We start from the raw sequence: 14269 nt of genomic DNA, 5'->3' as shown, positions 1-14269 counted from the left end.
AAGTTAAGTTGCCTACTACGTGACATATGTTTCTGCATCTAGAAATTAAATACTGTGTGAAAGTAAATATTTTGAAGCTGTAAGTAAGAAAAAAAGGCAAGTTTACCAAAAAAATATTAAAAAGCGTAATGATTTACTAACTTTTAATTTTAACTCTAGGTTCTTTTAGATAGCTTTCTACAGTTTAGTACTCTGTAGAGTTGAGCTACACTCTAAAAGATGGCGAACGAAGTATAATCAAAGTCCACATGTCATTAGACCGCAGATTAGACAGAAGAATCTGTCATTCTTATTTATATTTGTTTTCCAAAAATGGCAGCCTCCTGTATCTGGTAAGTCGCTGGCAGAGTAGATCCTTATTCTTTAGTATTAATAATTGCTTGATAGTGAAATGTGTTTATAATTGTGGTAAACGCAGTAGTGTTAGTTCTCGGTTTTTTGTGATTGGAAAGTGTAACATTGGAATACAGAACATCAGTACTAAATCAAGTAGGTACTTTTGAAAGATCCCTTGTTTGTAGTTATTTTTAGGACTGTTCATCAGTTAGTTTAACGCTAGGGAAATTAAAATAATAAGGTTGTTTTCTATTATTTTGAGAGCAGAAGTGAACCAACTCAAAATTGGGACAAACACACCTACTTATTGTATATTTTTATCCTTCACCTCATTACAATATTCAAAAATATATTTTTCTAAATATTTTCTACATAACGAAAATTTTAGTGTAGTGGTTTTTTATGTAATAAAAATAATTGGGAACCGTTTTAAATTAAGGGTGTAAATTCTGACTGAAAAAACAGGCCTTAGGTACAACATGTGCATGTGTGGGTGTTAATGGTACCTGGGTTTGGCTATAAAAAAGAAACATTTCTTTTGAATAGCTTGGCGTACCAGTCAGCTTTTTGTTTAAACCATTAGATCCTTTGATATTTAGAAATACTGATTCATAGAGTTTTCTGTATAATGATACTCTATGACTCAGGTTCTAAAAATATTTTGATTATACTATTTACATCCTCTGCTTTAGTTTTTATTCAGATTATGTTGCAACTTAGTTTGCATATGCAATTAACCCATTTTCCATTTCCTGTGCACTTCCTTTTAGATGTGGTATATATTACCTACATGTTTTATCATATAACAAACATGTTTTAGAAATAATTTATTTACATTAGTTTTACATTTTATAATAAATTATAATATATAGCTAATAAAAATTCAAGATGTCAATAAAACTTAATATTAAAAGATTATCATGAGTTACCAGTTACTGCAAGGTTAATATTTGTTTTTATATTGTAAACATCATAAACTGATAAACTAAGTCACCTTGCAAGTACCTAATTGCTAGGTACTAGATAAACAATACTAAATGTTAAACACTATCTTATTGAGTCTTAATAAGATTTTTTGCTGGGTTTTTATTCTATTAAAATTAAGTTCTTGTCATTTATTTTTAATGTTTATAAAATTGTGTAAAAATATCTTACTTAATTGAAATTTAGGGGAACTACTCTATTATACAGATGATGGATGACATATTTGAGTCTTAGTCTGTGAAATGCTTTCTTCAATCAGATACAAAAACGCTGGTCTATTATAGGTTTAAATACAAGACAATTAGAAATGAAACACATGCATCTGTAAAAAAAAATAAAACACTTTTCAAAAGAAATGGAACATGATTTTTATGGTCTGCAAAAGGAAATATGGCGCTTTGCAAGAGGTCAAAGAACGGAGGTAAAGGAACTAATAGAAGCAAAACACATAGAAAAGGATACATAGATTGATTACCTAGAAAAGCTCTATGCGAAGGAAGAACAAACGACGCTGGAACCGGAAACACAAGAAATTACCACAAATGAAGAACTTAATATAGATGTACACGAAGTTCATAAAATACTTGAAAAGTTGAAGAACAGAAAAGCAGCAGGGAAAGACGGGATACCAAACGAATTTCTGCAATGTTGTGGAACAGCAATGACAGAACAATCAACAACATTAATTAATAAAATTATAAAACACAATAAAATACCGGAAGAATGGAGAAAGGGCAAACTAATTTTACAATTCAAAAAAGGAGATAAAAAATAGCCAGAAAACTACAGAGGTAGAAATTTGTTAAATACTACCCTAAAACTTTACAACTAAAATTTTACAAGTGCTAATAAATCAGAGGATAAGTTTAGCGGATGAACAACAGAGTCTTTGTAGTGGAATGTTCGTTATAAAGCAAATTACTGAGAAATCACTAGAGTATAATAGACCAGCTTTTTCTGTGTCTGCTTAACTTAAAGAAAGCGTTTGACAGAGTAAAACTCAAAGATGTAATCCATCTTCTGTATAATAGAGAAGTTCCCTTAAATATTATAAAAACTATCGAAAACATCTACCAAAACAACAAAATGGAAGTCAGAATAGATGGACAACTTACAGAACCTATAGAAATAGGCAGCGGAATAAGACAAGGGGATTCATTGAGCCCCATGCTCTTCAATTGGATCAGGGATTAAATCATCAAAAGCGTTAACAAAGGAACATAATACAGAATGTAAAACAAAGAACTAAAAATGCTCTGTTACACAGACAATGAAGTATTGATAGCCCAAGATGAAGATATTCCTCAAAAAGACTGGTCCACAAATTTAACATAAGAGCAAAAGAATTTAATATGATAATCTCATCTCAAAAAACTAAAACAATAGTAATCAGCAAAGAACCAACTAGATGTAAAGTAGAAATTGAACAAGTAATGGAAATAAAATACCTGGAAATTACTCTGTCTAGCTATGGAACCTGGACAAAGAAGTGAGAGATCAAGTACAAAAAGCAAATATACTGGCAGGATACCTAAACCCTCCTTTCCACGGCTGATTTTCTTGTGACACAAATCCACGGGTGGGGTCTATCAAAATATTTTTTTTTAATATTTTTAAGGAAACTTACTAATGTAATGTTGTACTACCTAAATGTACATATAGTTTACCGTGAAATAACTAACACCATTATTTTTTTACTAGAGTTTACAACAAGTACACAAGAAAAATATAAAAAAAGACAATATTATTACTCTATATACTTACAGTAATACAAGTAAAAACTAAATATCCAAAATTAAAATTGGAAACAGAAAATAGAGGGGGTTAAATAATGTTAATTTTGTTACCACACAATCGGCACAACATGCTTTTATATGTTCCACACATAACCAGTTTTGCACAATTGGCAGAAATACATAGTTTTTCTTTTTTTACAATACTTACACCATCCCCGTTTTCCTGGGGCTGACTAACGCAATTAATAAAGACTTAAGAAACAATCGACGAGAAGACCGAAATTCTGCATTCGTATTATTGGATCTTCTTCACCATCATCATCATTTACCTCTACAACTCTATGTGAGTCTTGGCCGCGTTTACTATTTCCCTCCATTGTTGTCGGTCCTGAGCAACTATTTCCCATTGCTGTATTCCCATTGTGCGTAGATCACTGGCTACTTCATCCTTTCATCTCTTTCTTGGGCGACCAACTGACCTGCCATCGGGCCTTTCCCAGAATGTGGCGTTCAGGAGTCTTTCATCACTCGATCTTAGTGCCCGGTCTGCTTTAATGTAGCGTACTATGTTTTCATCTCCATATACTGTCTGGTGTTCATCATTGTGTCTTCTTCTCCATTCTCCTGCTGTCTCTTCTCTGCAAGGCCCATAGATAGTCCGCAATATCTTTCTTTCCAGTACCAGTAATTTTGTTGTTTCCCACTGGTTCAGAGTCCATATCTCGCTTCCATACGTTATTGTGGGACGAATTATTGTCTTGTACACTCTTATTTTTGCTCGTATTGAGAGTATTTTTGATTTAAATATGGTCATTAATGAGTAATATGCCCTGTTTCCTGCAGTGATCCTGGCTGCCACTTCTGCCTTTTCATATTTATTTTCAGATGTTATGATCGCTCCCAGGTACTTGAATTCTTTGACGACTTCAAAGTTGTATTCATTGATTGTTACGTTTTGTATAACCCTTGGTCTTGGGTTCTTTGTAACCACCATGTACTTGGTCTTGTCCTTGTTGACCTTCAGACCAACTTCCTTGGCTCCGTTTTCGAATAGGGTGAAAACTTCTTTTGCATCTCTGGTGGATTGTACATTTGTGTCCACGTCATCCGCAAACGCCAATAGTATTTCTGATCCTTGGGCGGCAAATCCGTTTCTCAGTTGTGGTTGAGCTTTCGTTACCGCATATTCCAGTGCAAAATTAAATAACCGGGGGAGGAGAGGATCTCCTTGTCTAAGCCCGGTGTCAATGAGGAATTCCTCCGATGTGGTGCTGCCAATTCTGATCCGTGCGGAAGCGTTCTCTGTGCTCACCTGTGCTAATCGTACCAGCTTTCCAGGTACTCCCATTTCTACCATGGTCTCCCACAATACTTCTCTGCTAACAGAATCGTAAGCTTGTTTAAAGTCCACGAAGATTTGGTGTACATCGCGGTTGAATTCCCAATTTTTTTCCAACACCTGGAGTAGTACGAATATCTGGTCTATGGTCGACCTTCCCGGTTGGATCTTAGTATATAATAAATGTATTTAAAGCTGCAATATTAGCCAAGCCATAGCCATAGCCAAAACAAGAAACGCACACCCACGGGTGAGGTCTGTCAGGATACTTTTGCAGCTAGCGATTGAAGGGATTCATACAATTTTACCAAATTATGCTAAAGTGTACTATTCAGTACCATTTAAAGGTACACCGAGTCTAGGAAAAAAAATACAAAAAAATTGAAAAAATTAAGCAATTTACGAAACCTCTGCCCCTAGGAGTCCGACACCAAAGTGAAGGTGCCACGCCACGTATACAAGAAACGTTTCGTGGGGCTTCCCCGTAGTACCTGTGTTGCGAGTACCTCACCTACCCCCCCCCCGCGTTATCCCACCCCCGGGCGGATAGGTTTGGCAGGCGGAGGAATTTCCGGAGAGGTATGTACGAGCCCAGCTCGTTCAACCTCACCAGGCTCTTTTGGAATGAGAGTAGAGTGGTCCCACAAGAGTCTCGTCTCGGATACTAGGAGTGTAGACCGGTGACCGTGACGCCGAAGCGACCGTGTGCGTTTCTACAAACCCTAAACCTCAAGCGACGGCTCTCCACCTCCCGATTCCTACCCATTAGTCGCCTCTTTCGACAGGCAGGGCTTTCTGACCCCGGCCGTATTCTTATCTCCGCGAGACCGGACGGAGAGTCAAAATAGCAAAAGAAAAGTCACCAATCGGCAGAAGAAGTATCGGGCGACCGCGCAAAAGATGGAGTAACAACCCTCCATAGAGGAATTAATCCGCCAATCAACAAGCAGAATTACTTTCAGCAGAAAACAGTTGATTTCTTTATATTATATATTACTTATGATAAAAATATATTCAAATATACATTATACCATTACGATTTAAAAATTATAGACTTATTTTTATAACATTCATTGAAGCATAATTTTCATGCAGTAATAAAAAGTACATTAATTTTTTATGACATCTGCTCCATAAAACATTTCTGGGTTAAATATCTTTCTGGGATTTTATATGTTGTTTGTATAATTTTCTAAATTTTGAGGATCAATGCTCTCTTTGGGTTAAATGAAATTGGTTCCCATTCCAACTCGTTTTAGGGTTCATTATTTTAAAAGGTGAAGTCTGTTTTTTAAACAATTTAGTATTTAAATAGAATTTCTAGAACTTTTATATACAACTAGCTATTGTTAACACAAAAGTGTAACCATCATAATCCAATTAAAAATTCACTTTTTTTACTTCATTATTTCAAAACATATTATTTTGCTATTTTTACATGAAACAATCTATTTTTATGTAATAAATAATTTATCTAAAGGTAATTTAATTTATCATATCTTTAAACTAAAGTAGAAATAATTTCAAATGTTAAATCTATATCTCATCAATATCAGTAACAATATCTTCGTCACAAATATCCGAGGCATCAACGTTATTATAATTAACGCCCATGTATTCCTTGCAAAATATTTTCAGTTTTCTGCATCACAACTTTTTTGGCAACCATTTAAGTATGCATCCGCAAGCTATTTGTGCAAGCAGAGAATGGGAAGCAGGAGTAGTACCTACCAATTGGTATAAGCCATTTTTTGATTTCTTTCAACCCCAACGTCCTTGTGAACCAATTAACAATTAAATTATGTTATAAAACACAGAAAGCTAGAAAACTATTATCTTTCAATTACCAATAAATGCAAAGTTACTCCTAATTAAAATTTTAAATAATAAGAATATTTTTTAATTATCCATATAAGAAATTTAGTATGTGTGGCAATTCCTCTGGCCATATTTGAAGAGCTTTTCACTAGAGGTTTTGTTAAAGTAACTGTCAAGAAACTTACGACTTCTGAGTTAATGTCAAAATTATTGATTTTATACAAGGCATCTAGTATTTATTCCGAATTCCAAACATTTAGTTGCCACTATATTATGCAATATTTTCGTTTATTCTTCCGCCAACACTGCAGTCAAAAGTTTATAGAAACCAGGTCATTTCAATATTTTATTAATAATGATAGACTTTAATTTATTGTTGATTTCGTTCTTTAATTCAATAAGCAAGGTTGTGAAGATGAATGTTTTCAATAAATTTTGGTTTGTCCGAACATTTAGTTGTTAGGGCTCGTAATACGGATCCTGGACCAAACAGAAAAGTCACTTCTGTACACGGAACAGAATATTTACGAAATAATCGCATACACAAAAAACGCGCCTAATTATATTATTGTAAGTTTAGTATTACGACAATTGCAACTACTTAATTTATCAGCTAATTGTAAACATCTATCAATTTTTTATTTAATTACTTAAATGATAAGAACTTTTAACTAGGAAAAAAATCATACTACGCAATTATTCAAAAAAAAAAAAAAATGTAGGCATAATAAATAGGCCATTGACTATATAAAAAAACGTGGATAAAAATAATTAAGGCGATCAAGGAATTTTAATGTTTCATATGGTCAATTGACCTCTAAAAACGATAAAATCGAAACGTACTACCAAATAGAAGCCTTGAGTTTTTATGATCGGGTTAAATTTGTCCATTTTTCATTTTCCGACTATAAATCAAAAACTATGCCTTTTAGTAAATATTTTATACAAGATTTATTGTATTGAATTACATTACTATTAAAGTGATATCTCTTAAACCTTCGATCAGGCGCATCAATTCTGTGAGATAATACTTGGATATTTGGTGTGCCTACCTCTGGGCGGCGTTTATTAACAAGGGTGGGGGACTATAGTAGGAAACTCTCCACGTCTGAAACATAGCTAGTGTTCTAAGCTCTAATTTTCGTAGTATCGTAGTACAGTTCTCTGCTTATCTCCGACGGTTTAATCTACAGATTACGTAAGTATTTCCAACTCCCGACCTACAATATTTGAAAAACTTTTTTCAATATAAAATCTTCCTGAGGCGATTGAAGACAGCTCTCACCATTTCTATACGACATCTTATTTCCTGTGAGTGGTCCCATTCCTTATTTACGCTGCATCCAAAGAGACCGACACAGAAGAGGAAATTCAGTAAAGAGATGATGATTCTGAGACTGACCAGGAATTTTTAGCAAAGATAAAGTTACAAAATGGTCCAAAAAAGCGTTGTGCCAAAATTAGGCGAGGAGCGCACAAAGTCTTGCTGCATGTGCCTGGCACTAGTGGAGATGCAAGAATTGCAAAATCACCATATGAATGCTGGAAATGCATATTTTCAGAGACAATAATTGAAATGATTGTGAAATACACAAATAATCATATTTGGACAACACAAGTAAAATACGTAAGTCAAAGTGATGCCAAACCTACTGACGTGGTTGAATACAAAAGTTTTATTGGGCTGCTGTACCTACCTTGCTGGAGTTCTCATGAGTAATAGACATCTTTAGAAGAGTTATGGTGTGAAGACGCGTTTGGTGTAGAGATGTTTCATCTAGTAATGGACTTGAGAAGGTTTAAATTCCTTATTAGATGTACTCGATTCCCGAGAAGTGAGAAAGTATTGCAATAAATTGGCAGCTGTCCGAGAAATTTTCGACTTATTTGTAAGTAACTGTCAAAAGAGTTATTCAGTCGCAACAAACATAACGGTGGCTGAAAAGTTAGAAGGTTTTCGAGGCAGATGTTTCTTTATCCAATATATACCATCAAAACCAAATAACTTCGGAATCAAAATTTATGTTTCGATTGATTCCAAAACTTTCTATTCCCATAATTTAGGGATTTACGCAGACACATGCGATAATTGGTTTACCAATGTGAAAACTCTTACAGGCTCTAAAAGAAAAATAAGTATTGTATCACGCTTGTTTCATATGTTCCAAAAAAAGGAACAAACGAGCAAAAAGCATGCATAAAGATGACGCAGTTGACCCAGAAACAGGAAAACCGTAAATTACCCTGGATTATAATGCTACCAAATCTGGAGTTGATGTAGTAGATAAGTTGTGCGCGACCAATGTTGCTAGAAATGTTCGACGGTGGCCAATGGTAATCTTTTCCGCTTTACTAAATGTTGCCCAGGTCAATTCACAAGTGATATATATTTCAAATCGTGATTCTGTTGTACTCTGTTTAGAACATGCGCGTATGGTGTGTGATAAGTATTACGATAATATTTTCAATAATGATTAATGCGAGCTTGATTGTAAAGAATATTTTTGTAACCATATTGTACTTACTGCCTTTTATAATCAAATAGAGTTTGATTTTTTTTCATTTCAAGTGATAGCATCAACCACGTGGGTCATTAGCTATACATTAAGTTAAACGGTCTGAATGTTTGATATTTTGAATTACCACCATTTAATAATACATATTGTACTTGTACAACATTTTTCTTCGATGATTTAATAACTTGTTTTTTGTGTTACTTAATTGTTTATGTGATTATTTAAAAATGTTCAAATTAAAAATATAACCATTTTTAATTGAATAGCCCAGTTTCTTAATTTATTACAGTTAACTTTAGGCAGAAATTTATTTTTAATCTCACAGATGAGATGTGCCCGAACGATTTATGATTTGTATTGCGTTCGGCCGAAAGTTAAAGTCTAAATTATTTTTCTTTCAAAAAAATAAATAGAAAAAACAATTAACAAGGTTCTGAAACTGTTTTCTTGTGGAATGTATAAGATTATGTCGATCGGATAGCCAATCCTGGGCGGCTGGCTTCTCCTTCGCTTCACTGCGAGAGATGTCAGTTCGATCCCCAGCTCGGTGACAGAAAACAAAAAGGCTAACGCAGCAGTTTAAAATTCTAAAATGAATCTGCGGCTTAGTCTAGAATATGCTGGTATCTGATCGGCCTATGGTGGAGCAGTACGGCAAGAGATAAGGGCTTGCGGCTCGGTGATACTCCTCCATAGATCCCTACCGGAAGGGCGTGTGCCGCCTAAATACCGGGTATATATATATATATATATGTATAAGATTATTTTTATATGGGATTAATCTACAATTCAGTGTAATGGAAATTACATTTTATTGTTGTTTGACGTTTCGATTTTCCACTCCGGAAATCATTTTGAAAAAGAATCTTTTAAATTAGGGAGTTGTTATTCTAACCAAAGTTGTCTGGCGGTTATGTTTTCCAAATTGACGGGTGACTTACTCAGGACTTTCTTCTTCTTCTTCACGTGCCATCTCCTCTAAGAAGGTTGGCAACCATCATGATAATTCGCACTTTCGACACCGCTGCTCTAAAGAGGTCAACAGAAGTGCAATTAAACCAAGCTCTCAAATTATTCAACCAGGAGATGCGTCTTCTTCCACGACTCCTTCTACCCTGTATTCTTCCTTGCATTATTAATTGCAACAAGTTATAACGCTCGCCCCTCATGACATGTCCCAGATATTGCAGTTTTCTGACCTTAATTGTTTTTAAAACATCTTTATCTTTTCCCATTCTTCTCAACGCCTCGACATTCGTGACTCTATCCACCCAACTTATTCTTAATATCCTTCTGTAGACCGATAACTCGAAGGCTTCCAATCTGTCCGAAACATCTTTCTTTAAAGTCCAAGCCTCCAATCCATAAAATAATACGGAGAACACGTAGCATCTCAGAAGTCTTATCTTTAAAGAAATTGAAATGTCCCTGTCCCTGAAAAACTCAGGACTTTATCTGACTATTAATCCGCTAATGTTAGAATATTATTGCTTCTGACTTCTTCTTTTAGTATTTGCAACCAGAGCCTGCTACATTCTACTGATGGGTTTGCTACACATTTTTCTTCATTACTATTCATAGTTCTCCATGACTATTGATGCATCTTTCCACTGTACTCTGTGCTTATTATCCCAGGAATGTTTGCACATCTAACCATTAAAATCTAGACATTAAGTAATGTTTAACCACCATTCCAATATATTTTTGATTATTCTCTCATTTTTTTTTTAAATATAAGTGGCATAAGCGGAATAAGTGTGTATATGTCGAATTGATGTGGGTTTTGGTTTGGTTTACGTATTATCCATATGTTTCCAATCTTCTATACTTTCGCCATTGATCCATATACTTATCAGGTTAAAAAATACGAGAAATTGCTGAAGAATTAGATCTTGCTGCGTCTACAGTTGCGGACGTACTTAAGCTTTATCGTAGTGGAAGTGTCCAACATAAAGGCAAAAATTCGGGTAGACTGGGAATTGTGTCTGATAGGGATCGACGATTAATAGTGAAAGTTTGCAAAAAAAACGCTTCGAAAAAAAAAAACGCGCCAATAGACTGTTAATGAGAATAGTTATAGCGTATAGGCAGCACATTATGCAGGTGGAACCTTTGGGACGTTCAGTAAAAATTCGTTTATAGTGGTTTTATAGCAATACCACTATTATAGGATGCAAAGGGTAAAGTAAAAATATTAATAATTTTACCATTTGACTCCAATAGTTCAATCATCTACTGTATATAATTTGAGACATTTAAAAACGACTGGCCTAAACTGTAAGATGGGATAAAAACAAGTGTTTTGATAGCAGCATCTCATTAAATTGAATTTGCGCAAGTGGATAACTGCTACAAATTGGTGTGTCTAATCTGGTGAATAGTATTCAAAGTCGATGTATGTAACGTGATATTAATAAGGTAGCTGTGACTTGAATTTAGATTGACTGAGATGCGTGAGATACCGCTTCATGAAATAAATTAGTGGTTTTACAAGGATTAATAAAAGGAATTATAGAAAAAAAAAACCAAACGTTGAATATTTCGACCAAGGTTTTATGATCAATAAATACCTAACTTTGTCTGGAAAATAGATGGTTGCTGTTTTATAAGTTTTTTTATGACGCAAAAAAAGCCACCGCCACAACTTTACGAATTATTAAGAAGTGACAGATGCTTTTTATTTTGTTGTTTGTCAAACCTATTTTGCGCAAGTTACAAATTGCAAATTTAAAAATATGGATTCAGATTTTGAATTGTCTAACACAGAAAATGAAATTCCTGAAGAAATTTTGGAATTTCAGTCATTTACAGATTAAGATCATTTATTTTTATTTTTTTATGTTTTAAAAACGATTTCCGCATTGGAAATAGAGACGTAAAATCAAATATAATATGTAATTTTTATTACAATCAATTTTTATGTAAAGTTTGTAATTTATAGAATTTTCCTCAATTTGTGCCATACGCTAGATAAATACATAAATTTCATCAGTAAGATTCAAACGTATTTATATGTTTTTAAAGAATTTTGATAAAATAATCCTTCGAAAAAGAGGAAGAAACAGCAATCTTGTACTCTTAAGGAAAGTACTTGTACTAAGGATTGATTCAAGTCAGTGTCGAAACCATCCCTAATTCACCTCAACCACAAATACGTCCTTACATACTAGGAAATAAGGTTGCACATCCCGCAAGAGTTTTATAGCTCTTCAGCTCTTAAGCGAGTGTTATAGCTCTTCAGATTTTGGTTGGTTTTTATTAGTTTTTTCATAATTCTTTTATTTTGGCTCTATGAACTTTGTTTAGAAGGTACTTAAGTAATATCAATATAGATCGAGCTAATTTATATTTTTACGAGTAATTTCTTCAAAATTCGCATGTTTTAGAGATGATACCAACTTAGATCCTGATGAGAATATTGACATTCAAAGCTTACCAGTAGAGTTTGAAGATGAGGAGTTTCCAGACCAACAAATAGAACCTATTAAGGAGCCAATTTTCGTCGACTTCGATGTGGAGGTTGAGCCAATCACTACACGAATAAAAATATATTGTGGAAGAAAAAAAAAACCTATTCATTGATGAACTCACGTAGACTTTTAGAGGACATACCAATCTTCCTAATGCTATAATGAGTTGATGACTAATACTTTTTGACAATGAGTTGATCGAAAAATTTTTATCAGAGTCCAATACATATGTTATTCAAAAGGATCGGAGTAAACCTACTGGACTGACCACCGTAGGTATAAATCAATATCTAGGAATTTGCATGTATATGTCTCTAGTTAACACGCCTAATTGTCGTATTTATTGGTCAATTCCCTAGGCTATCCGCAAAACTTAATGAGTGAGAAAAGATAAGAGAATATCGTCAGTGGCCTGGAGAGATAACAAGACTTTTTGTTTGTTGTCAACATATGTAAAGTCTTGCCTTCTTTACCGTCGATGTTCTAGAGAAAAGGAGACAGAGAAATAAATGAAACTTCGAATTTCGTGTTGAAGTGGCATATTGCTTATGCAAAGTTGTAAGTAATCATTTATTGAAGAGAGGAGGGCCATCAGTTCTTGAAAAAGAAATAGCAGAAAAAAAAGAAAGTCAGCAACAACAACGTATATTCCTCCAAAAGACGTAAGGCTTGATGGTCACTCACACTGGCCATTGTACAAAGACACAAGGCAGGGATGCAGGATGCCAAAATGTACTTCTTTTTCGTATATTTAATGATTACAATGTAGACTATATCTTTGCCTCAACAAAAATAATAATGTTTTGATAAATTTTACTCAAGTTGGATATTTAGTTATAAGATATTATATTTATTAATAATCTATTAAAATTTGTTTTGTAAAGACTTCCGCTATGTATCATACATGATACAACAAGATTTTTCAAAAAATTAATGTTTTTTTGGACGCTACATTTTTTCTACTATTTTTAGGTATAAGGTTATACCTTAAAGCGATTAAAAATATTTTTTTATTACAATACAAAAAATCGCGCATTATAGCGTTAACGCTAACAACGATAAAATGCTCATGCGACATTAGGTTCCCTCAAGTTCCTATTCTAACGCTAAAAGACATTATTACTAGGTAATGCATTTTTGTATCATTAGTATGCAGGTATAAAGAAACAGGAATTTATAATTTTGTGAATGCGGTCTAGCGCCCACAATCTCGCCCACCTTAATTTAAAATTTAAATTTAAATGTTTTTTAAAACGATAACATATAAATCATACGTTGCAATACGTTGATCATTGATTGCTACATTTTTTCCGATATCAAAATATACAGATGGTTTAAAATATTGTAATTATTATATTGTCTCTAACCCACGCACGGATATCACTTTAGACACACTATATTATATTTACTACTACATAATCCCTTTTATATCGTAATACTAATGAATTCCCTGTCTCCAAGCTTGTATATCCCGGCAGTCGTTTTAACTTAGATTTCTTTGTGGTATTGCTTTTTTAGATTCCGTGTAGACATGCTGTAGGTTTTCTATCTCGTTTCCTCTTCTCCGGCGAGAACCATTCCAATATCTTTTTTGGGAGTCGTTTCTCTCACGTCCGCCTTACGTGTCCATACCATATTAATTTTTTACGTTTTAATCTATGTTTAAACGGTGTTCACATAACATTAAACTGATACTTTCATTAAAAAATTATTTCTTCTCACCTAAACTTTGATTTGGAAAAGGTCCCAAGAGAGAGAGGGAAGCTTGCACAGCCGCACCCGCATGAACATTGACCCAGAAGTAGAGGCCCGAACACAAAATCCAGTCTGTCCTATCAGCTTTTGGTTAACCGAAACCAATTTTTCCTACATTTATAGACAGAAAACCATAAAAAAGAAACCACAGAAAAGCGATGATGGCAGAGGAAACTATACAGGGAAAGAAATCCTCGAATGTTAGCAACTATTAAGAGCGAATCAGAAAAAACTTCAGAAACTTTACTAGAATATCACCATTGGATTGTGATTTTTTCCTCAATAGTATCGGATCAAAAATGGATAAAGGACACT

At 34.0% G+C, this 14269-nt stretch overlaps 1 protein-coding gene across 3 annotated transcripts in view; it reads left to right on the top strand.

Annotated features, from left to right (window-relative positions):
* Positions 1-206: 206 nt before the first annotated feature.
* Positions 207-14269, top strand: part of mys (position-specific antigen beta subunit myospheroid) — a 78015-nt gene continuing 63952 nt past the window's right edge. For 2 of the 3 annotated variants that reach the window (XM_072532248.1, XM_072532249.1), the window contains exon 1: positions 207-332. In XM_072532248.1, the coding sequence (XP_072388349.1) occupies positions 313-332 (20 nt within the window). In that variant the 5' untranslated portion in view covers positions 207-312. The other variant, XM_072532250.1, reaches the window with a different exon arrangement.

The sequence above is a fragment of the Diabrotica undecimpunctata genome, chromosome 5 (assembly GCF_040954645.1).
Source record: "Diabrotica undecimpunctata isolate CICGRU chromosome 5, icDiaUnde3, whole genome shotgun sequence".
Lineage (NCBI taxonomy): Eukaryota > Metazoa > Arthropoda > Insecta > Coleoptera > Chrysomelidae > Diabrotica > Diabrotica undecimpunctata.
The sequence above is the reverse complement of the archived record's forward strand: the minus strand, read 5'-3'. Positions and strand labels throughout refer to the sequence as shown.